Source organism: Pipistrellus kuhlii, unplaced genomic scaffold (assembly GCF_014108245.1).
Source record: "Pipistrellus kuhlii isolate mPipKuh1 unplaced genomic scaffold, mPipKuh1.p scaffold_m20_p_6, whole genome shotgun sequence".
Taxonomy (NCBI): Eukaryota; Metazoa; Chordata; class Mammalia; order Chiroptera; family Vespertilionidae; genus Pipistrellus; species Pipistrellus kuhlii.
In genome coordinates this window covers 14,578,447-14,604,649 of record NW_023425562.1, presented here as the reverse complement: position 1 = coordinate 14,604,649, position 26,203 = coordinate 14,578,447, and the positions used below count along the sequence as shown (strand labels likewise).

The 26,203-nt window shown below is 51.3% G+C and overlaps 1 protein-coding gene across 1 annotated transcript in view; it reads right to left on the bottom strand.

Moving 5' to 3' along the window:
• RNF165 (ring finger protein 165) overlaps positions 1-26,203 on the bottom strand; it is a 67,587-nt gene that overhangs the window by 10,149 nt on the left and 31,235 nt on the right. The window contains exons 2-4 of the mRNA XM_036418099.2: positions 5,131-5,446; positions 3,567-3,677; positions 446-575 (exon numbers count right to left, since the gene is read on the bottom strand). Of these exons, the coding sequence (XP_036273992.1) occupies positions 446-575; positions 3,567-3,677; positions 5,131-5,446 (557 nt within the window). The remainder of the gene's footprint in view (positions 1-445; positions 576-3,566; positions 3,678-5,130; positions 5,447-26,203) is intronic.

Sequence of the window (26,203 nt, the reverse complement as noted above, 5' to 3'; positions counted from 1 at the left end):
CCAGGCCACCCCTTGGGTCTCTTATGTTCCTCACACCAGTCCTGTGAGGTAGGCCAGACAGATGTCTTCATCCCATTTCACAGATAAGTAAATTAACAACCACGCAGGTACTGAACCTGAGAAATTAACTAAGTGCAAGTCATACAGGGTCCAGAGACCATCCTGCTTGCTATTAGCCCCGAGCCTTTCCCCACACCTGAAACTACCCCGTTCCACCCTCCATTGCCCCAGCCAGTCCTTGCAGCTGAGCTTCTAGTGCAACAGGTGCTCTCAAGTCAGAGTGGGAGTAAGAGTTGGGAGGGGAGGGGAGCAGTTGGCCTGCCTGGGAGCAATACACACAGAGGAACCGGACACAGGGAGCGGGACACAAGGAGCTGCAGGCCTCAGCCCATCATGTCCCCCAAAGGACAATAGGAGTCCATTTCTGGCAGAGCCCCCCACTCACCATCTGCGTAGAGGAGGAGTTTCTGGGAAAGTGGTGCATTCGAGGCGTCGCTAGGTAATGCTGATAGTGCTGAAGGATGGGCCGCACCTGGAACTGAGCAGGGCTCAAGCTGGCGTCCACACTGAGATCCCTGCGGGGACATGGCCACAGTGAGCCGCAGGGGGTACTCAGCCATCAGGTTACAGAAGGGACCTCAGACATCCAGCCCATGGTGGAGAGCCAGAGTCACAAACTGCCAGAACTGCAAGAAACTGGACCTCCGTCACCCGTCCCCTCTCTTAACAGACATAAATGAGACTCAGATAAGAAAGGGCTCTGTAAGGTCTGAAGGGGCTAGAATAGTCAAGACCCCGTAGAACTTTTTGAAATGAGTGCACCTAAGCACCCTTCCAGGACACACAGCCCGCCCCCCAAGAGAAATGCTAAAAGAAAAATCCAAATAGAGCTAGTCAGGGATTCAAAGCAAAGACAAGGTCCAAATAGACTGGGGGGGTAGAGGCCATACTTTAACCACTTGGAGCAAACAAGAGAAGAGGGCCTCAGCTTCTGTGTATCGGGACCTGTTACCCTGGACCCCACCCCCACCCCACTCCTAAAAGCATAGGAAAACTTATAATTCCTTAAAAATCGATCCATTCATGCTTCTGAAAAGGAACCAGGGCTCCTTGGGGAAATGGTTAATTTCAGGTCTGGAGCATGAAATGTGCAAAATGAGTTTGAGGGAAACATTTTATAGTAACTGAACACACTACCAGGGTCATATTAAAACCATCCTGAGGAGGTGGGAACTGGCCAGAGTTTGGACAATTTGCATATCAATGAGCATAACTGCAATAGATTGAAACACATCTGACAGGTACAAATCCACAAGGCGACCCTAAAGAAGACTGATCCCTTTGAAGAATGCTAAGGAGCCAACTCCTCATTTTGAAAACTAGTAAATAAAAGTGGGAGCGTGATAAGGATGGAGACCCGGGAGTGGTGGCTCAAGGTCAGGGTCAGGTTATCAGGCCAGGGCCAGAAAGGGTTGACTGAAGCTGCTTGAGTGGAACTAAAATATCCTCAAGGAAGAGGAAAAGGCTGGGGCTAGACAAGGGCAGGTGAGGTGTCTTAATTCCTGAAAGAATTTAGGGCAGAATTCAGTGGTTTCTGATGCTAAAAGGGGTTACAGACACTCTCTCCCCACCTCCCCCTCCAGGGCTCCTTGCAGAGGTGGTAGTAACACTCCTAGAATTCATTTCCTGCCATCTCATTTCCAGACCGTGCTTCTCCTGGCAGGAGAGGCCTCCCTGGAAAAGGGGGCAGGATGCCATCAGCATGATCACAAGTACTAAACGCCTCTGTCACTCACAGGAGGCCGGCCCTCGTGGAGCAGAGCTAATTAAAGGGAGGAGAAAGGGCTGCCTACTTGGGAAGTGGGGGCTGAGCAGGGAGGAAAAACCCAGGAGTGGGCTCAGGTGGGCTCAGGACAGGAGCCTCCCAGTATCCCCTGCTGGGGCACGGACCAGCCTCTGGGCCTCAGCCTCCATGCTTCCCCAGACCAGCAGGGGTCAGGAATGCAGAGGGATTGAAAGGAGGGAGGAAGGAGAGGAGATTTGGCTAAATAATCAGAGTGGCCAAGGGCAGTGCCCGGATGCTCCTCCTGCCTTCTCTCCGGGACTCTCACCTGTGTCACCTGTCCAGTCCCACTCGCCACATTGGCCCCCGTGTGTTTGCTCGGATCGCTCAGGGCGTGCAAGGGCTCTGGGTGCCCATGTGGCTGGATTGAATTAGATTGGATTGACTGGATGCTGAGGGACAGAATTCAATCCAAACTGCAATTAAATCTCCCTGATTTGAATTTGCTAATTAGAAAAGGCTGAGCTGAATTCGGCTGCCGAGCAATCTGTCTTTCCGGGGAGCGTTCAATGTGACAGAGTGTACCTGAGAGCCAGCAGGGGCTGGGGGTAACAGAGCAGGTTGAAACAACTATTTCCTGTCTTGGGAGCACTGTTGGCCGTCAATCAACCAGAGCTATCCTTTGGAATCATTCCTAGGTGCCAGGCCTAGGTTGCTCCCAAAGCAATCCTGGACTAAGCCAATCTGTGTGACTAACTGGCTGAGAAATGGCACAACTGCACATCTTTTTGTTTAGTCTATCCTTCCCATTGAGGCTTTTCTGTTATTTTGTATATTTCTACGTTCTTTAAAAAAAAGTTTTTTGCCCCTAAGAATAGCCCAAAAAAAATCCCTGGATACCCTTCACCCAGATTCCCCAAGTGGTAATGGTTTACTATTTTACTCTCTCTCTCTCTCTCTCTCTCTCTCTCTCTCTCTCTCTCTCTCTCTCTCTCTCCTTTCTATCTCTCTCCCTCCCTTTTTCCCTCCCTCTACCACCCCCTTCCTTACACTTCTCTATGAATTTTTTCCTGAACGATTTAAAAATAAGTTTCAGGCATGAAGCCCTTTACCTCTAACTACTTCAGGAAACTGCATGAGTTTTTCAAGTGTTTGGGAGTTCACATCCAACCTGAGTTTAGATCAGCCCTCTCCTAGCTAGAACAGAACATATGGTGTGACCCAGGATCCAAAACCAAGCAACACTGCATCCCAGGGCAACGAAGACCTCCATCCCGCATGCAGGATAGCAGGAAGCCTTCACAGAGGCCCAGTGCCTACACCACCTCAACCCCTCTCCCCAGCTTCTCCCCGAGTCCTTGTCTCCGATCTGGTTGGCTATCTCCTTGCTGGTATGCTCTGGCTCTTCTCTGTGGGTCCCTTGAGGTTCACCCTCTTCATGAAGCTTTCTCTGACTCTTCTTTCTGCCCTTCTCCCAAGCGCCACTGCTTCCTAGCCCTCATTGAGCTTAGGAAATGTTTTGTATCTCTGCCCCCATCTCCCCTGCAGGAGCAGGAGCCCTGAGCCTTATATGGGCACATGGGCACCCAACCACATCTGAGCTAACTGTCAGGACCAGGAACCCTGGGGACCATTTGGCCCTGAGAGTGGCTGAGGACAGGGGCACAGCCTGGGGCTTGAGAACTAGGTCTCCTGTACCAGTCAAGGGAAGGAAACAGAAACTCCATGGGTTGGGCAAGGCCATTTACCCTCCATCCCTCTCCCAGGGATCGGAAAGACTCACCAGTCAGTGCCCTCAGCCAAATACCTGGGCTGAGGTGTCTGGAGTTGGTGGCCGAAGTCGAAGCTGGGGTAGAGTCGGTGGGGGTGGACAGACACGCGCTCCTGACTCCGCCTGCACCGGAAGGGAAGGAGGCCCTGGTGTCAGGGCTGCCCGGGCCAGCCCAGCTCCCAGCAGCTCTGAGCAGTCCCAGCCAGCCTTCTGAGCAGGAGCTTTGCCCCTCCTCCCAAACTCTGAGGAAGCTTCCCAGCTGGACAGCAGCCAGTAACTCAGACATTCCTGTTCTCTCCGGCTGCCCACTGTACTGAGGCCTCTTCCTGGGTTTGTCTGCTGCAGGTCACCTGCCCCTCCCAGGCTCCCAGGCTCTTCTGCTCCCTCTCCACTTCCATGGTCCTTGGTGGGCTGTCTTCAGGACACTCAGATCTGCCTCCTGTAGTCTCGCCCACCTTTGTGCACCCTCGGCTCCCCCAGGCTCTTCTCTCCTTGACCTTTCTTCACACTCTTCCCAGCTTTGACAGCCCAGGTCAAAGCCACCTCCTACAGGAAGGCCTCCCTGAACAGTCTAGTCATGGTGACCCCTCCTCCCTCTGATCCCATACAGCACTCACCCCTACAGCTATGGATGCTTATGGCCTTAGAGATCATCTAGCCAAAAGATTATTAAAGTGTGCCGCAGCCCCCTGGGAATCCTCCATAGCTATGAGCTCAAAACTATGTTCATAATCATTCTATGATGTTCTTTCCTTTTTCATTCCCTCATAGGTGAGCACTAGAGATTTCCAGTAGCTATGTGACATGTGATTTGCAACACATGAGAACACAGTTGTCCTCTATTAAGCCAGGCATTGAAGAGATTTACAAGTATGTTCTAAAAAAAAAAAAAGAAAAAGGGTCACTCTTCTTACCACATTAATATATAACTATTTTGAAAAAATATATTATTGGTGTTAACATATAATGAGTCCTGTGGTTATTTTCAAATGAATTAATAAGTACTTTTTAAATTTCTGTTTTAATTTTGAATAAGTATCAATAGTCATAACCATCAACACAGAAGCTTGAGAGCCACTGAGCTACCCCAACTCTTTCTCTTGACAGTTGAGGCTCCTGAAGGAAGAATTCTCTGGCTCCTTCAGACCTTTAGATTAGTGACGTCTGACTTTTCTCTCCATTTTGTTCATAGCTGCTCTCGCCAACAGACCAGGCGCTCGTGGAAGGCAGGACGGAGCAGCATGTCCTTTGGGTATTCCTTCGGGATCTTGGGTCTTAGAACCAGGTGATCAGGACGCTAGTGAGGACATGGAGGATGCCCTGTCAAATCGCCTCCCAGGTGCAAACTTCCACTGCAGGCATCAGTGACCACCGGCTGCCCTGCTCCCGTCCCTACCTGGGCAATGTAACAGGGATGCACACTGACCATGTGTGGAGTCAAGAGAGCTCCCACAGCCTAAACAAATCCCTCTCATCTAACTGAGCAAACGCTGCCCAGGCACAGACCCACTTAGGGGCTGCATAGTGACTGCCCTTGATCCCACCCCAGCCCCACTGGCCACCAGGAAGCACCCACCTGGGGTGTGAGACGAGCCTGCGGTGCTGGGCTTCCAGGAGCTGCTGCTGCAGGAGGTATTGCTGGTGCAGGGCCTGAGGTAGGAAGGAGGGACCTGTGACATCCTGGAATGGCAGGGTGGGCAGCGGGGTCAGGGACTGGTGCAGGGCGCCGCTGTGCTGGTGGGCCGGGGCCATGTGGGCGCTGAGGCCCGGCTGTGACTGCACGGGGTGGGCCAGGGAGAAGTCGGGCGTGAGCTGCTGCGGCTGCAGGGGGCCCAGGTGGAAGTGGCGGCAGGAGGTAGCGTGCGGATGCTGAGACCTTTGAAAGGGGGCACCTGGAGAGGCAAGGACAGAGAGAAGACCTGGTGAGGACCAGCGCTGCGTCCCTCCCCTGCAGATGCTGCCACCACCCTGAGGACTTCCTGCAGCTGCTGACACTCCAGACCTTCATTAGGACACAGCAAGGTCATTGCGTTTATGTCCACATGGTCATTTTGAATACACCAAGGAAAGACCCCGTGCCTTCCATGTTGGAGGAGAAAGAGGTGCTTTCTTTAAGCATCCTGTAAAAAAATTAACACACTGGTGAAAGAGGTTTTAAGGTCCCTGAAGCAGACTGGCTTTCTTGAATTAGACACCTCCCACGCAACCTCTGACCTCACCGCCTTTTCTAATAGATGCCACATGGAGAACAGTGTGTCCGGCCTCGCCAAGCTCTGAGCTCCCCTGAAGCCTTGGCTAGCCCATGGGACCCTCGTTTCCAAAGAGAAAACAACCAGAAGTTGTTTTCTATGCAGTTTTTTTTTGGGGGGGGGGGAACAACTAACCATTCAAATATAATTAAATAGTATGTTCTAATATTATAATTTATTTAAAGCAACCATTTCTAGGAATAAGCTGGGCTCAGGCAACATCTAACAGGGTCTCCGTCACTTGCTAAATAAAATTGAGCTCCATGACAAGCAGGCCTTGTAAATTCCCCAGGAGCAGACATGTATGTAGTTCCCGGCACTGCAGGCCTCGGGGAGGCCGGGAAGGGGACTCGGCCTGTCAGGAAGGCTTCCTGCTAAACTGCAGCTTCAGTTCCTCCCCAAACCCTGCTGAAATGAGAGCAAAGAGGCAAAGAGCAGGTAAAAGGACAAAGAACAGAGGGAATAAGAGAGGTGACATGAGCAGGCAACAGGTGTTTACAGATTTTTGGAAGCTAGAAAGCAGATGGGGAATTAGCAGAGATGAGAAACCAGAAACTAAGTTCTAACCAAAGGGGTGTTCAGCAGGAAGGTGAGTGGGGATCTTGCTGGAAGGGTCAGGGATTGGAGGTGGTGGCTACTGCGGAAGGCAGGAGAGAGGGTGAAGCTGAGAACAAGTCATGAGAAGCAGTCTGGGGCTCCTCACCCTGGCATTTTGTGGGGAAACTGAGCCTAATCCTATATATTAGGATTAGGAGAATGTCTGACTCATGAGCTGGGAGAAACTATGCATGGTTTATAACCAAGGCCCTCAGCAGGGCAGACACCCCCCCCCTCCCCCCGCCTTCCTTGGTTAGGGGGTTTTGTTCTGGCTCTGAAACCACTTAAACTTCTGGGGTAGTGGGTTGTGATTTGCATTGACCATCTCGTGGACTGGGCCACCCCGGTCTATGTTGGACTTGAAACTGGGCCCCGACACTTATTGAAAGAATTCCCTTCTCTGTCAGGAGTGTTTCCAGCTCCTTTGGTTGCATTTGCTCCTCTGCCATCACGCAAACCAGTGCTGAACACTGGGAGGCAGCTGTTTTGCATACTGCCAAGGCTTAGCAAGATGCTACTTCCTACATGTCCAACTGTTCATTTCATTCACTCACCCATCCATTCATTCACTCAGCCAGCATGTTTTGGCTATGCATTAAGGTCTGTGCTGGACACCAGGGTTATAGGTGGATGAGGCAGAGCCAGTTCTCGCCTTCACTGAGTGAGGTCTTTTGACCATAGCGCCTGCCATAAAATGTGTCCCTGCCAGCTAGCTGCCCCCCACCATCCTCTCTCCCACACCATCCCGGGGCCTTTGTCCTCCCCCATCCCCTTACCCCTTCTCAAGGCCTGTTCTGCCTCCACCTGGGAGGGAGAGTGATACTGGGTCAGTGAGCTGAGTGACAGCGGGGAACCTGACACCCTGAGAACTGGCCTGGGGAGGATGGGACATGCCAGACTGCCTTCCTGGATTCCTCAAGGGTTTGGTTCCCACCTTCCTCTCCCAGGATCCCACATCCCTGGGAGTAAGGGAGCGATTTGGCCCTGGTTGATGGGTGGGTCTGCCACAGGGACCCTGGTCCTTGCCCCACAATGCATCCCATTCTTCTCTTTTCTCTTTACCCAAGGGCTTCAAAGTGGTTGCTCTCAGCCCTGGAGTCTTGAGAAGGAAGCCACTTTACTTTGGAGTGACTGCACTGTTCAGATGAGAAGACAGCTAGATTATTCCCACTGCTGAGGAGGCTCCCTGCTCTGGAGAGGCCTCGGTTAAGCCTCATGGCTCTGCCTGGGTCACCGTCTCTGACATTCTCACTTCTTGGCCTGGCCCCCTCTGCTCCTCCCCCTTGAGGCTCCTCTGCACCCCTTGACTCCGTTCCCCTCATCCTCAGTCCAGAGGAAACCCCAGATGGGCCTGTGTCCTCTGGGTGTCCTGGACCCTTTCTGCACCACCCTCCTCCTTGGGAGGTCCCCTCGCTTCATTAAGTGCCCTAGTTCCCTGGCTCTGCCCTCTCCCTCCCATGGACAATTGGCTTTTAGGGAAGGCATAGACTCAAATCTCCCCTCTGTCAGTGAACCTTCCAGAGACTCGGGACCTCGTCACTGTCATCTCCACCCACCTGCCCAAAGCCCTGGGCCTCTCCCTTTCCTTCCCTGCAGGGAAGCCCTATGATTTCTTCCCACTCCTGTCCTACTCATTCTCCAGCTATCAGTCTGTTGGGCCTAACCCTCCAGTTTGAGCATGTGCAGGCTTGATCCCCAGGATTGAGCCTAAACCAGCAGTCTGACATCCCTTGAGGGGTCCCGGATTGGAGAGGGTACAGGCTGGACTGAGGAGACCACCCCCCACACCGTGCATGAATTTTGTGCACTGTGCCTCTAGTATTCTCTATAAAAACTCAAGTGCATTTTTTTTAAAAAGCCAATCCCCAAACCCCAACAATGCTCATGAAGTGGCGGGGCACTCACAATAACATTGCTTGGTGCCCCAAATGGGCAGACCGAGTTCAGAAAACCACTTGAACTGTGCCTCTTGCTCCTGAGGTTTGCAAGACATGTTTCACTTATGCAAAGGCCCTGTGAACACTGGACAGGACCGAGGGTAACATCATCGTCCACCTCCTGTTTCCCCATGAGAACTACAAGTTCTTGTGTGTGCCTCTGCCCTGCTCCAGCCTGGCTCTCAGGGCCACTCTGAACTGCCATGGAAAAACATTTAGACAGTGGCTTTTCTTGGGAGCTGTAATGTTTTTGCAAGAAGACATCATGAAGTTCTGATGGTGGGATTTCAGACAGCAGCCAGTGAGTCTGGCCACTGTGGGAGTCCTGGCCTCCCCAGGCCCCTGAAATCAAATCACATCAGTGGGAGGGTATCCATTTGCTCTCAGAGGAAGCCAGAGGCAATTAAATTAGATTCCCAACCGTTATTGCTCATGGCCACCTCAGTCTAACACCCTGGTGTGTGTGTGTGTGTGTGTGTGTGTGTGTGTGTGTGTGTATGTGTGTGTGACAGAGAAGGGAGTGAGGTAGGACATCGAATGAAATACTGAGAGAGGAAACAGAAAGGCAGGCGAGAGGAGAGAGAGCAGAAAGGAAATAACAAGAGGGAGAGAGAAAGAGAGGGAGGAAAGAGAAGCTGCCTGGGAAAGGCAGAGTAGAGGTGTCTCAGAACTGGCCTCACTTGCCCACCTGCAGGGGACACTGTAAGACATCTGTGGAGGTGCCTCACAGGGGACAGATGTTTCTCATCCTCTTCTGGGCCCAGCTCAGGGCTGGCTGCAGAGATGGGGCAAAGAGAATACCCACTCCTCACATGTTCCCTCTGTCCCCATCAAGCCACGCAGGGGAGAGTGCCCAGGGCACCCTGCAATGAGCCACCCCAGGGTTCCTTGCCAAGAGAAGCACCCTGGCTGGCTTCCTATTCCTGGGATGAACCCAGAGACAACAGAGATACATGGTCCAGTAACAGAATTCTGGAACCAGAAATTGTTCAGGAGAAAGTCAGTGGTTTGGATTAAGCATCTCTCTCTCTCTCTCTCTCTCTCTCTCTCTCTCTCTCTCTCTCTCTCTCTCTCTCTCTCTCTCTCTTCCTCTGGCTCTACGATATAAACAAGCCCAGGCTAACTTCCTGGAGAATGAGACCATGTGCAACAGAGATAAATTGTCCCAGATGATCATCAAGGATATAGATATATCAGTCCAGATAAAACTAAATAAGACCAACTTCCCTGCCGAAACTGTTTTTGGCACAATGGATAGAGCGTCGGCCTGCACACTCAAGGGTCCCAGGTTCGATTCTGGTCAAGGGCATGTACTTTGGTTGCGGGCACACACCCAGTAGGGGGTGTGCAGGAGGCGGCTGATCGATGTTGCTCTCTCATCAATGTTTCTAACTTTCTATCCCTCTCCCTTCCTCTCTGCAAAAAAAAAAAATCAATAAAATATATTTTTTTTAAAAAAAAAGGCCAACTTTCCAACTGCATTCTTTGAGCCCAACTCAAATTATCAACCACTGAATTGTGAGCTGAATAAATGGTTGTTGTCTTAAAGCCAAGCTTTGGAGTGATTGCTATGAAAAAGCTAACTGCCATTTATTGAGGTACAGACTCAATTTTGAGTCATGTTCTTATTGTTTTGAATGTGAGTCTGGATGTCTGGAGAGCAAAATCCTTGTCTTTTCTCCCTGCAGCCTCCAGAGCACCCTCAGGAGAGGGCTGGATGGGATTGGGGTGCTCACTGCACAGTTACTAGGCAGATGGATGGATGAATCCCTAAGCACAGCCATATCTCTTAGTCACCCTTCCCCCCACAAAGCCAGAGAGCTTTAAATGCCTCTTCTCTCTCTCTGACTCTTATTCCATGAGGGTTTGCAGTTGCACCTCGATTTCTCAGAGCTTTCATCAGCAATAGAGACAGAGAATTTAAACCCATAGTTAGATGTTTCCTTGAGAACGCGAAGCACTGATTTTTGGCCTATTTTGTCCTCGCACACACAGCCTTTCCCCAGATGTGCTGGCAAATAGATAAATCTATTGTTTTGAGCTTTTCCTCCTCTCCGCCCTCATGACATGTTAATTAGCAGAGAAAATGCCAACAGCAAAGTCAAAAGGGCTGAGGATAATCCCCAGCCTTGCATAGCCAGCTGGTGTCACCCTGGGCACCCTGACTCTCTCATCCAAGGTCCCTGATACCTGATAACAGTTCCCCTTAACGAGGGAACCTGGTGGCTGGGGCAGCAGAGGAAGAGAAATATGGTTTTCTCCACATAGTTACATCTTTTTGTACCATGTGCATATATTATATGGTTTTTAAAATACATTTAGTAGCTTAAAAATAAAATAATAAAAAAATGTAAGTATAGCAAAGTAGAAACTGGTCAATTTCCAGTGCTGTTCTGTTCCTTCCTCATCCTCCCACCTCCAAGGTTCCCAGGGTCTCCCACAGCTGTCTTCACCTCCTCTCCCCAAATTTCAACTCTCCTTCTTTCCCCATTAGAAGGTAAATTAACTGAAATGCAAAGAAAGTACACAACCTGCTATCACCCATCCAAGGCCCTGGCTAACACAAGATGAATCTGGGGTCAGCTCCAGAGCTCTGTAGAGTCCAAAGCTGGAGTGTGGCCTCTGCTCCCCTTAGTGTCCATCACTCAGGACTACTCAGAAGGCCAGAGGGAGGCCCCTGACATGGGGGGGGAACTCAGGCTCCATGGGACAGGCATACTTTGGGGTGAAGAGGGTCCCCCCAGGGCCCCTCAGATGTCACCATATCTGGCTAAGTCTGGGCTTGAGTGATGCTGCTTTTATAGAAGATGCTCTGGGTTGAACTTGAGCAACAGTTCAACCTTGGAAAGGGTCGGGCAGCCACCTTATTCTAACCCCACTCCAGAGAGAAGAGATCCTGGCAGACTGCCCAGCTGGCAATGTTTGAACCAAACAATTTTGAAAACTGAGTTCAAGGCTTGTCATCAGAAGCAACAAACATAAGAGCATGCCACGGAGCCCAGGTCTTCTGGCCAAGGCAGGAAGACACCCAGAACACCTCCAGCTTCTTGGGGGTGGGGAGAGAGGGGGCTGTGTTGCTTGCAGTTGAAGCATCCCTCATTCTTTGCACCCAAGGCCTTGGGACTTCTGGGGTATTTTGAAGATTCTCGTCAGGGAGACTGGGAGGATCTGCCAGTGAACTTGGCCAAAAGCTCCCTTTGAGCCTCTGTGTGCTCCTCTCTGACAAGGCAAGTGATTAGCCCACAGGTGTGACATTTGGAGCAGGAGACGTTCACTGCACTGGCGGCTCATAGCACCTCCATTTCCAGGCCAGCTCCAGCCCGAGGTGGCCTTGCCCTTCTCCAAGAGTGGGGGGTAGTCAGCACCAGTAGCAATTGCCCTTCCTGTCTTCCCAGGGTCTCTTAGAGAGGGACTATTTCACAGTCAAACTGTGGCTTAGAGGACCCTCAGCCAGAGGCTGCAGCCACGGGGGGGGGGGGGGGGGGGGGGGAGGGGGAGGGACAAGGAAAGGAGGAGGGGTGGGGGGGGGGGGGGGGAGAAACCGGACAGGGAAGAGGAAGCGCAGCAAGTGAGAAGAAACAAGGAGGCAGCCTCATTAGCACTGACAGAGTGCTGACCTCCCAGGAGCTCTCCCCACCCTCCCAGGCTGCGCTCAGCCTGGGGCTCAGCTCCCAGAGAGACATATGACAGGAGGGAGCCTGCTCTCTGCCCGGACTCCCACTGTCTTCAGAGCCTGACAGGCAGCTGTGAGCTGCTAGGAAGAGTCAGAGACTGTGGCAGACAGCATACAGGCAGGGACATGTTTGCCTGCAGGCTTAGTGGTGAGCCTCTGGTGCTACCAGGCAACCAAGGGACCAGGGCTGTGGGCCCACTTCTGGCCAACTGGGCAGCCAGCACAAACCAGCATATGTCCCTTCGACCCCACAGTCCCTGGAGTCTACCCTTCCCCAAACTAGGGCCTGTGGTTGTGACAAGATTCATGGGCAGCTGTCCAATGTGAAATCTGATTTTTGAAGGATGAGGGTGGGGAGATTTAAGCCCTGGGGGGTAGGGGGACTGCTTTTTGATTCCCCAGGCTCAGAGATGAGCCATTCTCTCCTGCTGAGCTCAAGATCTGCACTTGGGAAAGAGAGGGCGTTTAAAAATAGCATAACTGGCTTGAATATCTCTGCTCCCAGGCTGCTGCAAGTCATATCCAATTACTCTGCTGACAAGAGGCTCTTAGCCCAGGGAGCCTGGCATCCCAGATGTCATTCCAGGGGGACTGGACACTGTGGTCCCCCAGCCCCTTCTTCTCCCAGTGGGCATCCAAGGACCTGGGAGAAAGGAACAGAAAGGCCATGGCCCAGCCCAGGCCATAACTCAGACATGTCTAGCTACTTGGCTGGATCTGGTTTCCTTGAACCATACCCCCACCCCTCTTGTTCACATTGGGTGCACGCCCTGCGTGTCTGACCCATGCCTGGGATTCCACCAGTAGGGCTTCACCCCTTTGGAATGTAAAGACTTTTTCAAGATTCCCCACTAACATGCAAGTAACCCTCCCTGGGATGATACTTAATCATAGTTGGGGACACAATAGAATGTCAACTCCATGAGGTGGGCCCTCTGCTTTCTGGCTCACTGCCGACACACAGTAGGTACTTACCAAATGTGCGTTGAAATGAATAGATTCGTAATAAAGGGGACTTGGCAAGAAGATGCCCATGACAAGAGTGAGAAAGAAGCAGCTGACCCAGAAGCATGCGTCCTATTGATGGTGGCACATGGCAGATCTCATCGACAAAGACCAAGCTCAGAGGCCCTTGTCTCTTTCCTTTCTCCACCCAACGCCACAGCAGTTATTGTTCTGCAAACTCGCCCACCCCAAAGCGATTTGCCAGTAACCCCATTACACCAGCAAATGCTAGGGCTGAAGTCATCTCCTGCAAGGCCGCAGCCCACCTGCTCTAGGCAGCTGTCCACTCCTTTCTTAAACTCTCACAATGATTGGATGCTCAGGGAACACAAACTAAGAGAGCTGTCATGGGGTGGGGAGAGGCAGGGAGCAGAGGGTGCCTGAATCCACTGGGCATGTTTTGACTGTCTTGTCTATGACACTTGTCACTTTCCACCCAGTGCTTGTCACCAGGAGCCTTGACTTAGCCACTTCCCCAGGGTGGAGGCAGGGTCTTGGTCAGCTGCCACCCACACACAGCCCACACCTGACACACCCTGGTGCCTAGGAGATGTTTGATTAATGAGTGTGTGTGTGTGTGTGTGTGTGTGTGTGTGTGTGTGTGTGTAAGGTCCTGTAAACATTACAAAGACATGTGTAAAGGATCCAGGGATTGCTCTTACTGACCATTTCCATTAACCTGGACAATTGAGGAAATGAGGCATAAAGTGAGTTCACCATGTGCCATGCCAATGACGAGAGTGGGAGGAACAAGCAGCACTTCCATTCACTGGGCACTGTTTACAATTCCTTTGTGACAGATTTCCATTCGCTTGCCTGGGAGGCCCTCCCTGCGGCAAAGCCCATGGATGGCTCCTGGTGATAGCTCTGAGTGTTTCCAGGCTTGGCTCCAGCTCTCTGCCAAGATGTAAGCTCTATCAGCACCTTCCTGGGGTGAAACTGCCATTAGCACAGGGAGCCTTGTTAAACTGAGCATGAGGATCCTTCAACTGAAGGCCATAAGCAGAGCCCTCAATGGTGAGTTTGCCTTTCAGTTTCACTGCCTGAGCAGTTCTGACCTTTGTCACACAACACACAACTGGCTGGCTCTTCCTCTTCCTCCTCCTCCTCCTCCTCCTCCTCCTTTTCCTCCTCCTCCTCCTTCTCCTCCTCCTCCTCTTCTTCCTCCTTCTCCTCCTAACTGTGGGAAGCCAGGTGTGTGTACACAGAAGTGGGAATGATGACAGCTGCTGGCACATCACTGGTAAGACACTGAACACCTGGAACTCTCTCTCATTCATTCATTGCCATTCATTCTTCGGTCACAGTTTCTCCTATCACAGTACATCCTTTCCTTTCCTGGAAGTGGGAAATAAACTTGCAGACAATCCTTTCTCTTGGGGCAGTGGAGTCATTAACATTCTTTCTCCCAGTCTTAAAGACTTGTAGTAATAAAGATGGCTGGCATTTATACTGAACCCACTGTGTGCCAAGCACGGTTAGGTGCTTCCCATATGTTACCTCATATAATCCTCTGGACTTGTGGTGTAGCTATGGTTATTATCCTCATTTACTGATGAGGAAACCAAGGCACAGAGAGGGCAAGCACCCTGCCCACAAACAAACTTGAAGTAGGAAATGGCCCTGCGGGCCACTAGGCACTGGTTTGAGACTTGAGACTTGAATTAGAAGCCACAACTTGCAAAGAGGTCTGTGCAGTGACTCCTAAAACAGATGAAGGGCACAGCACAGACTATCTAAACTCACATTCTTTTGACACCAGCTCACTCACACCCACAGGTTCCAGATAAGACCACAGACAAATTGGTCTGACAGCAATTATTCCAAATAGGCTTGTGTGTTCTAACAATATGACTTTCAACTGTTCCAGCAGCCAGTAGTTTACCAACTCTAAGATCACACTATAAGAGCACCAGCCCAGACTCCCTAAGTGCCCTTTTTAATAACTCCTCTGGTGTGCCCGCAGTTTCCCTCGATGTGTGCTCTCGCTTGCTGTGTTTGGCTGCAGGTGTGTTCCTAATGGTCTTGGCAGGTGGGCTTTCACAAGATAAGCTCAGTCACCGTCCCACCTCTCCCAGGAAGGCTCCCTAGCCCCTTCACTGCCTCCCTTAGTTCCTGAAGGTGCCACCAGTCCCCATGCTTCTCCATGAACAAGGTTTTCCCTGGGAACCTGTGACATTTGTAATGATGTAATGCCTGTGATGTCACATGTCTTCCCTGTCACCCTTACCAGGATGTTTGCTCCTCCCAGGCAGGAGTTACCGATATGTCTCAAGGCCAGCTCCCAGTCAGTGCTTGCCTGCCCTTGACCTTTAAAAGCCAGGCATGAAGAACAGCTGTGAGTCATTTGTTTCCATGCCAGCCTCTGCTGGAGCCACAGGTCTGGAAATGGCCTCTGCATTAGAAAGGATTAACCTTCCACTTCAAAAAAACTAAACTAAACAAAACCCTAGGGAGACCATCTAGAAGGAAATACCAAGGGGTTTACAAGGTCCTGTTGGGAGCAGCAATGATTCATAAACACAGTAGGTACAAAGAAGCACAGTGATCAGCCAGCGGCCGAGGTGCCAGAGGGAACGTCAGGGCCCTGCAAGGAAGGGAAAGCGCTTCCTCCAGAGGGCTGGGTGGGTCTGAAGCCGAGTGCCTAGGTCAGAGCTGCTCTCCTACCCACCCTCAGGGGCAAAGGCTGCTCACTCCCTGCAGAGGGAGGCAGTATGCCTGTCACTGATCCCAGGACCTCAAATAGATCACAAACACAGGGAATTCAAGGCCAGACAGAGGAAGCCCAACTGCATGCGCTAGGATGCAATTTATAGTCTCATCTCCACCCAGGAGGTGGGAGAGGCAGGGGCAAAAGTCAGGTTCCAGAAGGTTTTAGAAAACTTAAATAAGAACTCCATAAATAGTCATTTTTAGAGGGGAGCTGGGCTGCTCAGGGACAGAATGAGGGTGATGTGAGGAAAGACAACTGCCTTTGCCTCCCCTGTTCCTGGGCATCCCCATCAGCATCAGGATTTGGAAACAAACAGGCTAGTGCTGGAGCTGCCAACTGCCCTCACTGCCTACCCCTAGGTGCCAGCCAGGCCCTGCCTCAGGTCAGGCAGCCCTGTGTGGGACAGGATGAGATAAGGGACCTCAAGGTCTGGCCTCATTGCTATAGGTGGGTCCTGTGCCCAACCCCCTGTGGCTACACTTGTGCTCCGGACACTCAGAGCTCTCTGGGTCCAGATACTGGTGCTCTAGTCCCTAACGTGCCTCTGCCTGGCAGGAGACCCTGGGCAAGGTGGGCCCTGTCATTGGCTACACTCACAGCTATAACCCCAAATCTCTCAAGCCAGCCCCACACCTTAGGAAGCTCTATACCTAGCTCTCCTATATACATTTCAGACCCAACCCACCCAAATCAAATTCATTTCCCCTCCCACCTGCTCCTCCACCGGTCCTACCCCTGGGTGTACAGAGTTCACCTGGACCCAAGTCCAGGCAGGATCCTAGGAACCTTCCTAGCACTTCCCTCTTACTGTCTCTCTCTTCCACCCTCTCTGTTCAATCCTTTTCCCACTTGTGTTGTTTCTACCACTTCCCACAACCACTCCTCGCTGCCACCACTGCATCCTACTGTCTCTGGTGAGTCTACGGCCTTCACTGTCCCAGCCTGGGTCATGGCTGAACCCCTCTCTGGCCCCACCTCCCTTCTGGTCCCACACTGCCCTGCACACTCTGGCCAGCCACCTTCCAGGCGCCAGCCCATTGGCTTATAGAGTTCCATGGCTCCCAGCAGCTATGCTGACTACCTCTGGCCACAGGCACCTCCCACAGGTGCTGCTGTCACGGGGAGCCCTCAGAGCTGAAGAACTGCTGACTCTCAGCTCAGACACTTCACAAGTCATTCAATTTCTCTGGGTCCCGAGAGCAGCAACCCAGTCTGCCATACTGTACACAATAGATGTGTTCAAAAACAGTAGACTCTTTATATGAATCAGATCCGACATTAAAAGGAATTCTATGATGAACCTCATTCTCCCTCCAAAATGGGATTTGCCATATTATACTTATAGTTCAGCTCAGCTCCAAGGGCAGTAGAAAGAACACAGACTTTGAAGCTGCACAGAGCTGGACTCGAATTCTGCATGGATCCCAGAGCCATCCTAGCTGTGTGATCTTGGGCTCCTCGCTTAACTTCTCAACCTCCGTTTCTCCAATTTGAAAACAGGGCAACCCAAGTTTGGTCAGGGAGAAAGGATATGATGAGCACTAAATGCATTGTAAGTCTGATACAACATAAGTGCTCAATACCTGTTCGTTTCCCTCTGTCACCCTCTCTCCAGTCCTTGACCTACATGCATCAAATTACTCAGTGAGAATCCATTAGGTTAAGTTAAAAAAGAGTAGGGGAGCCACCCAGCACGCTCACTGAGCCTGCCTCTTCCAGCCAGGTTATATCACTGTGCGCACAGGGGACGACCACAGATGTGAGCTGAGGGCAGGGGAGCAGGTCTCCAGGAACCAAGGGGCTCAGCAGAGGCCAGACACTTCAGACCTCACTGTGTTTAAATTTTCCCATGAAGAAAGAAGATGACATCAGGAATTTTAGATTGGAATATAAAACACCTTGACTCATTTCTAATGGCTTTTAAAATGGCTTGTAACCCCTTAATGGGGATGGGGAGCGAGAGGAGGCTGATCATTGCTCAGGGCCAGTGGAGTTCCCTGAAGAATGAGCTCCGTGGCTGGGAGACCCAGGTGGGGACATGAGGAACACCAGCGAGTAATGGAGCTGATGTTCACAGGCAACTGGCACCTTGCACCAGGGCGCATTCAATAAATATTCACTGAAACAAATGCATCTGAACATTGAAGAGGACTGTCATGAACTGTTTATAGATAGAAATGAGAAGTGTCTAGGTAATAGATACTACACATGGGTGAATTGGCCCAATGACTGTTGATTAATGCCAACCTACAGAAAGGGAGGAGGGGGAGGAAGAGATAGTCTAGGTAATAGATACTACACGTGGGTGAATTGGCCCAATGACTGTTGATTAATGTCAACTTACAGAAAGGGAGGAGGGGGAGGAAGGAATAGGGGAGGGAGGTGGGGAGCAGGGCCCTCTTCAGGGCACATTAATGGCCTCTGTGCTTAGCTTTGGACTGGTCCACATTTCCACCAGTTACTTGAATGAAGATGTATGGGCCTGCCTGGCTTATCAGATTTAAATAGATTCTAATCTGGGAAGGACAGGTGTTTGACAAGGTGACAGACTCTGGCTGCCATGAGATTCCAATGGCCTACAAACCAACAAGATGATATATCACTGCCACAGACGGAGAAGCAAAGATTTAGTTGCGGAACCTCTGCCTAAGGGCTGGAGGAGAGGCCTGCCTGATGGCCCTCTAGTGAACGTGAGCTATGGGTTTTGAGCGGAACAAGCTCAACAGAAGCCATGGGACAAGACTCAAAAAGACCAACACAATCTTAACACCATTAATTAACTCATGGCATTGAGCCCAGGGGAAACACCAGGAAGGCTCATATCCGTGGGAGCACTGGGGTGTGTCTTTACACACCAGAAGGCTATCCCTGGGCAGAGGGACGCATGCGTTCTCTACAGCTCAGGGGATGGAGCTCAGAGTTGCCGGTTAGAAAGTAAAAGTAAAGTATGCCAGTTAAATTTCAATTTCAGGTAAATACTGAATACTTTTTAGTATGAACATGTCACAGGAACATACATATGTGAAAACCCATCCAAGTGGACACTTTAAACAGGTGCAGTTTATTGCGCATCAGCTAAACCTCGGTAAGTCTCTTTAAAAGGAGGAGGGAAGAAAGGATGACTCGCAACATGTGAGGTCTCTCCCTAGGACAGTTCAGGCCAAGCAAGGCTTCTGGGGGTGGGGTAGCAAAGAGAGGTTTTCTGAGTTTGCATCAGATCTGTGGTTTTCTATTTATCTTCTGTGTGACTAGGTCTTAGTAAGAGCCCCACCATATAGAGGGGCTAAGCACTGTAGTCCTTCCCCACTCTGGCATCCCCCGACTCTGGCAGGAGGTGCATATTGTTAGATGGACTCCTGGACACCGAATGTACCTTCCTGCTCTGTTGGGAACCACCGGAAGAAATGCCCGAGGTCCCCTCACCTCTATCATCCCATGGTGCCAGGAAGGTCCACAGAGACAATTGAGTGCACCAAGGCTGCCGAAATGGTTGGTACTAGCTTAACTGGCAGCCCTGAAGGTGGCTCATTGGTTGAAGAGATTTGGTGGGAAGATGGCATATGGAATGAGCCCCAGCTCCCTTCATTTGTGCCCCCACCCTGTCCTCTCACTCGGGTGTGGTCCAGGCACAGCACAGCCCTGAGTAGCAGGTGGCCATGAGCAAATCACTGCCTGTCCAGAAGAGCATGAGATTTGCTCAGGTCCTTTTGTGCTCTCATTTCTTGTATCCATTATAGAATTTAAATACAAGGAAACTTCATTCTTAATTGAGTGACACAGAGACATGTGAAAAATTCCACAATAAGAACAAGATGTCCTCAGTGGCACCTGTGGTTGGCAAAGCAGAGCATGAGGCGAAGTGCTGCATGACGCCCTCTGACTGGGCTGGAATTCGGTCTGCTAACCCAGAGTCTGGTGTGGCCCACATGGCTGGGAGCCTGGAAGGCTCCGGGCCTGCCTGGGCTAGTGCAACAGGGAAAGGGCTCCCTGGGAAATGGACCATGCCCCCAGGTCCTCACCCTCAGACAGGGTCTGGTGGAGCAGCTTTGTCCTCACCTCCCAGCAGGACCAAGCAAGTTCCGGGCTCCCGGGCCAGGCTTCCTGTGCCCTTGCCTCCCCTTAGGTTCCTAGCCCATGGCCCTGGATTCTCAGCCTGCACAGAGACATCATATAGGTAATGCTGCTCCCATCTCTCCTCTTCCTCATTTCCCCAAAGCATGTGACATGGGATCTTACAAATTGCTCATTAACAGACTGAGGCTCCCTGTTTGATCTGTCAGAGAGGAGACAAGGTCCCAACAGCACTCTTCTCATGGGCCAGGAAAAGCCATCATCCTTAAGAAAGCCACAGCTAGTCACTGGTGACCTGCTGGCTGCCCAGTCCCTCTTCTGGGGACAAAGAAATGGACACTCAGGTCCCTGCCCGTGGGCAAAAACGGGTCGAGCCCAAGTACAAAGACTGCACCAGGGACTGCCCACATGGTCAGAGTACAAGGCTTAGAGGATAGGAGATACAAAGATGAAGGTCAGAAACAGCCAGCCCATTCCTTAGTAGGGGTGTCGAACTCAATCAGAGAAGGGGCCAAAATCTAAAATCCAGCCTAAATCGCGGGCCGAATGGTTTACTGAACAGTCATAAACTGTCATTGTGATGGAAATGCAGCGGAGTGCAGTGATGACAGCGCGGTGCGGGCCACATTGCAAGGCCTGGCGGGACAGATTTGGCCCGCGGGCCTTGTGTTTGACACATGTGCCTTAAAGTCAGAGCTAAAGAGGGAGACCAGGAGAAATGGAGCCAGTGAAGGCTAAGAGATGGGAGTCCCAAGCTGAGCTGGGGGGTGCCCTAAAAGTCAGAGTTCCTAGCATCCCAAAAGCCTAAGGTCAGATCAACCAGGGAGAAAAAGACAGTGAGCACCCACCCCACCTAGCAGTGCTGCGCCAAGGGGAAGCGGTCATTGCCCTTAGGATATTTGACCTCTCCTGTCACCGGGACCAGATCCCTTGATGGTAACAGCTTTAGGCCTAGTCTCCATAGAGGCCTTGGTAATGGACTTCATGCTTCAGTCAACAGCAGGCAGCCATGCCGAGTCCCCTGCAATTCAAGACCCACAGCCCCATGGCATCACTCCAGCTCGCTCTCCTCTTCTTTAAGCTTTCCCTGACTTCCTTCTGTGTGTTCCTCTGACCTTGCAGTCATGGCCATACCACCTGACCTTTCATAGGATATAGCCTGGCATTACTGGCCAATGGTCTCACCTGTGCCAGATTCTTATCCCAATTGGCCGTGGGCATCTTAGGAGCAAGGGGCTGAGTTTCTTCTCCTGGACCAGCCACAGCTCCTGGCAAGGGTTCAGGCCACCTGATGTTCACCTGACATTTAACACCTGGTCTCCTGGTATTGGCTCTTCCTTCTACCTGCCTCCTTCCTCCCACCTGCCACCTCTCTGACCACATGCACACAAGCACACACAGTCTACCCTGCCCTCAGTGATGACACAGTAATCCCTGCTCTCTGTACCATTGAGAAGCCATGGACACTGTCGAATATTTTTTGATCTGGAAGGAATCCCACTTTCCTGCCCACCCGGGACCCCACTCCTGACCCTGGGAAAGGCTGAAGGAAGATGTGAGAGGAGAATGACATCTAATTAAGGTCCCTGCCCTCCTCCCCCAAGCTGGAGGGCAGGATGAAGGGATGCCTGGCCCCCTCAGCCAACTCGAAGCCTAGACTCCAGGCCTGGCCCAGGAAGGCGAACCTCACTGACTCCTGGCAGAAGGCAGCAGTCAGCTTCCTGTTTCTAAGAATCCGGGGCTTTGAAGGGCTTCTCCCATTCTGGCTGCCTTACACAGAGAGCATTGTGGAGACTCTCAAGCTCGGTCTCAGATTTCCCCTCAGCTCTTGGGTTTTCAAAGGGAAAGGGAAGTCGGCCGGCTGCGAAGACACCCACTGGATTGGTTCAGCCCATTGAAAAATCAGCAGAAAATGACCCAGCCCACCTGGTGCCAAGAACTTGGAAAGTTCCCAGAAGCTGAAGTGCCCTTCCTTGGATGGTCCAGGATGCCACAACTGGATGTGGTGTGCAAGGCCAGCACTGTCACGTTGTCAGGAGCTCTGATCCCCATCCCCCATCCACCATGCCCGAGCTTTGATTCATTGGGGACAATCCAATGTCACGGATATCTGGCAGGTGAGGATGGAGCTGTCTAGGTCTTGGTTGTAAGCTGATGTAAGAGGGGGTGGGGGGGAACACAACTCCAGATGCCCTGGCCAAGGCTCTTGTGTGTATCTCTGAAAGAAGACCTTCTGTGGTGAAATCAAGGCACACACCTGCCCACTCTGGGTTCCTGTTTCCTCCCTGTTACAAGCCTATCCCTCTGCAAGAGGTCATGCTCATGATCCCTAGTCACTTGCACCTAAGTGAAAGGAAGTTCTGGGAACTCGGAAATTAGTGAGAGTCTGGTTGGCAGCAAGGTGTTCATCTTCTGGGGCAGCAGGAAGCTGAAGGGAAAGGTTGGAGCAGCCTTTGTGAGCTTTCTGTGAAGGCAGGAGCCAGCCCCAGTGGAGCCGCTTAGAGCCCAGCCATGCAGTGCACACCTTACCTCCCATCAGCCAACATTCAAGGGCAGAGACAGGTTTTGAACTCAGATCTGACTCCAGAGCCCAGCTGGGCAAGAGCCATTTTCTGGACTTTCAGGTTCTTCAAATTGCATCCCAGGAGCTGGGCTGGCAGCCTGCACAGCCTACATTGGCTGTCTCTGAAATCACCTTCTGCCTCAAGAGTCTGCTTTTGGGCAACTGGAAGGAAGGAAGGAAAAATCTAAGGGTCGCCTAGCTAGTTTGACTTAGTGGATAGAGTGTTGGCCTACAGACTGAAGGGTCCTGGGTTTGATTCCAGTCAAGGGCACATGCCCAGGTTGCAGGCTCGATCCCCAGTAGGAGGCATGCAGGAGGCAGCCAATCAATGATTCTTTCTCATCACTGACGTTTCTATCTCTCTCTCTCTCTCAAATCAATAAAAAAATATATATTTTTTAAATAATCTAAGGGTCAAGACATGAGAATAGACATGAATTCTAGTTCTGGCCTCAGTACTTACTGGCCTTAGAAGACAATTGATATTAAACCCTCTGAGTCACTGTTTCCTATCCAACAGTGACGGTTATACCTGCCCCAACTCTATCAGAGTGGGAGTTTGTGTCTCAAATAGGGTGACGATACATATGGTGGTACTTGGTAAACCATCAGATTGTATAAATGTCAGAGACAATGGTGATAATGATGACAACGAGGATGAGTAAAGAGACCCAGGGGTGTCAGAGCCTACAGATCCTTGAACATGGAGGGAGAAGCCTGTCACGCAGCCTGCCTTGCCAGTGTGGCCACTGGGGCAGTCAGGAGGAGGAGAGACCCTGGTATTGTGGGTACCCGGCAGCACTCCCTTCTCACCCGTGAGAGCATTCCCTCTGAACTGATGGGTCAAGCATGTGCTGCCAAGGCTCCATGAGGCAAAGCAACTGAGAGGGAGGCCCCAATGACCTGACAGCGCCCCCTGTGGACATGGGTTCATGGAGCGGAGCCCATGTCAGAGCTGGCAGACACCACCAGGAGCCATTTGGCCCCATCCCCTCATTTAAGGAGACAATATCACCGTTTACTTGGCAAGTATTATAAAGGCAACTCCTCCAGCCCAGACACCTCACGGGCTCAGCTGAAATACTTATCACTTACAGATGGGATAAAAATCACTCTTCTAAGAAGGCAAACACTAATTTAATAATTAATTACCTCCAGGGGGCCCTGCCAACACTGCAAAAGTGGATCAAGAGGATGGGGAGTGAATGGCAGAGAGCTCTGGAAAGAGGTGGTGGGTGCTCAGCTCACACTGCCGAGGGTGAGAGCAGACACCTTCAGAGGAGGGCCTGTGGCTTGCACTTAGATTTTTCTCTGTGCATTTTTTAAATGAAGCTTGTTTCTCCTTCCACGTATCAGCAGAGAGGAGCCGAATCTGGGGGATTTAGAGGCTCCAGGGGCAGTTCTCTGTCCACAAGGATCAGCAGAACCAAAACAGAAAGCTCCAGTTTCAGCCTCAACACCCTGTACACACACACACACACACACACACACACACACACACACACACACAGTGTCTTCCCGGTGTCCAGGGCCTCCAGCCAAGACACTCTATCATAGTCATTTATACCCAATTGGGAAGGTATGCCACCACTTTCACATCCCCAGAGAGCACACCATGTCCCTCTCATTTCTGTGCCATTTGATTTAAGGCCCAGGAAGCAACCCTGTAATTGCTGGGGTAGAATGGGCTTCTGCTAGCCCCTGACATCACATCGTCCTGGCAACTGCAGCCTCTAACTTAAGAGATACGAGCTGGCACCAGCGTGGTGAGCAGGACCCCGGAGAACATATGCCAGTGTTGGCTGGACTATGTCCCATTGGGACTGTAAAAGGTTTGCCAACCAAGAGGTTGAAGAGAGCCCTGGAAGCCACTCTGGAAATCTACCTGTGCATGAGCAGTCTGTGCGGGCTCAAAGCTGTCCCTGGGGCTGAAGCAGCTGTGGGTGTGCACTGGCTCTGGCTGCATCTGCCAGGGGTAGGCAGAGCCATCTTCTAATTAGTGCAGTGGTGCGGGGTGGGCTACCCTTGGTCCCACGTGAGGAGTGGTCGGTAAGGATGGCCCCTTTCCACTGTGGCCATGCTGTTTCACGAAGCCTCTCAGGAGTGGGTTTGCTTATGGGAGGTGTTATAATGTGTGCGGTGGGGTAATGTAACATGGGAGAAATGCAAGGAAACAGCCACGGATTTGGGAGACGATAGGAAACAGGGCCATAGGTGTTTCAGGAAGGAAAAGGCTCTCAAGCCCCAGCTCTGGGCAGCGCCCTGAAGGAGAGTGCCTGTGAGGAAAGGAAACAGAATCCCACACACATGCACACATGCATCAGCCTGCAGGGAGCCCAGGATGAGGTCTTGGGCACTCCCACCCTCTGGGATTCATGTCCATCATAAACGGCCCAGGTTGTTCTAATAACCACAGTGGAGTTCTAGCTGGGAGGAAGGGTCAACCAAGTAGGTGAAGGCAGGGCCAGAGTGGGCAGTGGCCTTGGACTTAAAATCCTGCTGTGCCATTGGTCCTGGGCTCTCTCTGGCTGGAATCCCTCGGTTTTCTGACTACTTCTGGCTGCTGTTAAGAACAAAATCCAAAACTTTGACATAAGGCACGAAGAAGACTGGGCATCCTTTCAAAGTCACACTAGAGCGCTGTCTGTGAGTCCTGCCGCAGAGCCATCTGGCTTTCTAGGGCAATGTGACTGTTTGCCTTACTCCTGACTACTGGTACAGACAGCCCCGTCTCTGCAAAGTTAGACATTACCCGTGGAAAATCGATAAGGCGCAAATGATTTCTGTCCAGTGGAGAATATAACACCAAAGGGTATGGCCTTATTATCTGCTGGACATTAACTAGCTTTAAGTCTAATTTAGCAATCTTATCTCAGCATTCTTCTTTTCCCTCCATTAATGTGTCTGTGTGTATATATATATATATATATATATATATATATATATATATATATAATCTTGAAATTCCTCTTGACTAACATCCTGCTGGTTCCCTCATTAACGACTTAGATAAATATTTGACTCATGCTCACTATATATTTGTAGGAGAATTGTGTTTTTAGCATTTTGAAAATGTGACGCTGTCTTCAGCCCCCAAAACTGACCATCTCCCGCAGTGGATGGGGCCTGAGTGTTTCTCCCTCTTGGGTAGCCACTGTCTGGCCTGAGGCTGTCTCACCCAGGCAGCTCCTGTCCCTGCCTGGGCTGGGCCCTCGGCTGGCACCTGGCCCACCTTGGTGATAGGAAGGAGGACACAAGCTGGGTTCCCTGACCTGGCCACACTGGCCTGGCCGGCTAGGTGTGGGTGAGGTTCCAGAGCTGGGGACTGGGGATGGAGACACCTCAGGCTTTGCACTTCACCAGGAGGAAGTCTCAGACTTTCTGTCCCTGTGGTCACAAGTCACAGGTCACAGGTCACACTGGGGCCATGCCTGGGCTGTGGTGACATCAAAGGAGATGGACAATGGATGGAGGGTGGTTGGAAAAGCTGGAAATGGAGGAGGATGTGCAAGTGTCAAGAGAGCCTGCCGCATTCGTGGAGTGGGCGAAATTTTACCTTCAGCTGTAGGTAAAATAAACAATGGGAAAGAAAGAGATGACACTAGATGAGTGTAATCATTAATTAATTTGCAAATATTAAATGATACATAAGGGGAAGGATTCTAATCAAAACAAAACAAAAAAGAATTTTCATCTCTGGAATCCACAGATTTGCAGAAACCAAACTCAGCAGGGAGTCTGAGCTCTGCAGGCAGTCTGGAGCCAGAGCCTGCGATGGGGTCCTGGGGCCCTGGGGCCCTGGTGGCATCGGTCCAGGATGTCCTCCTGCCCTGCTCCCTGT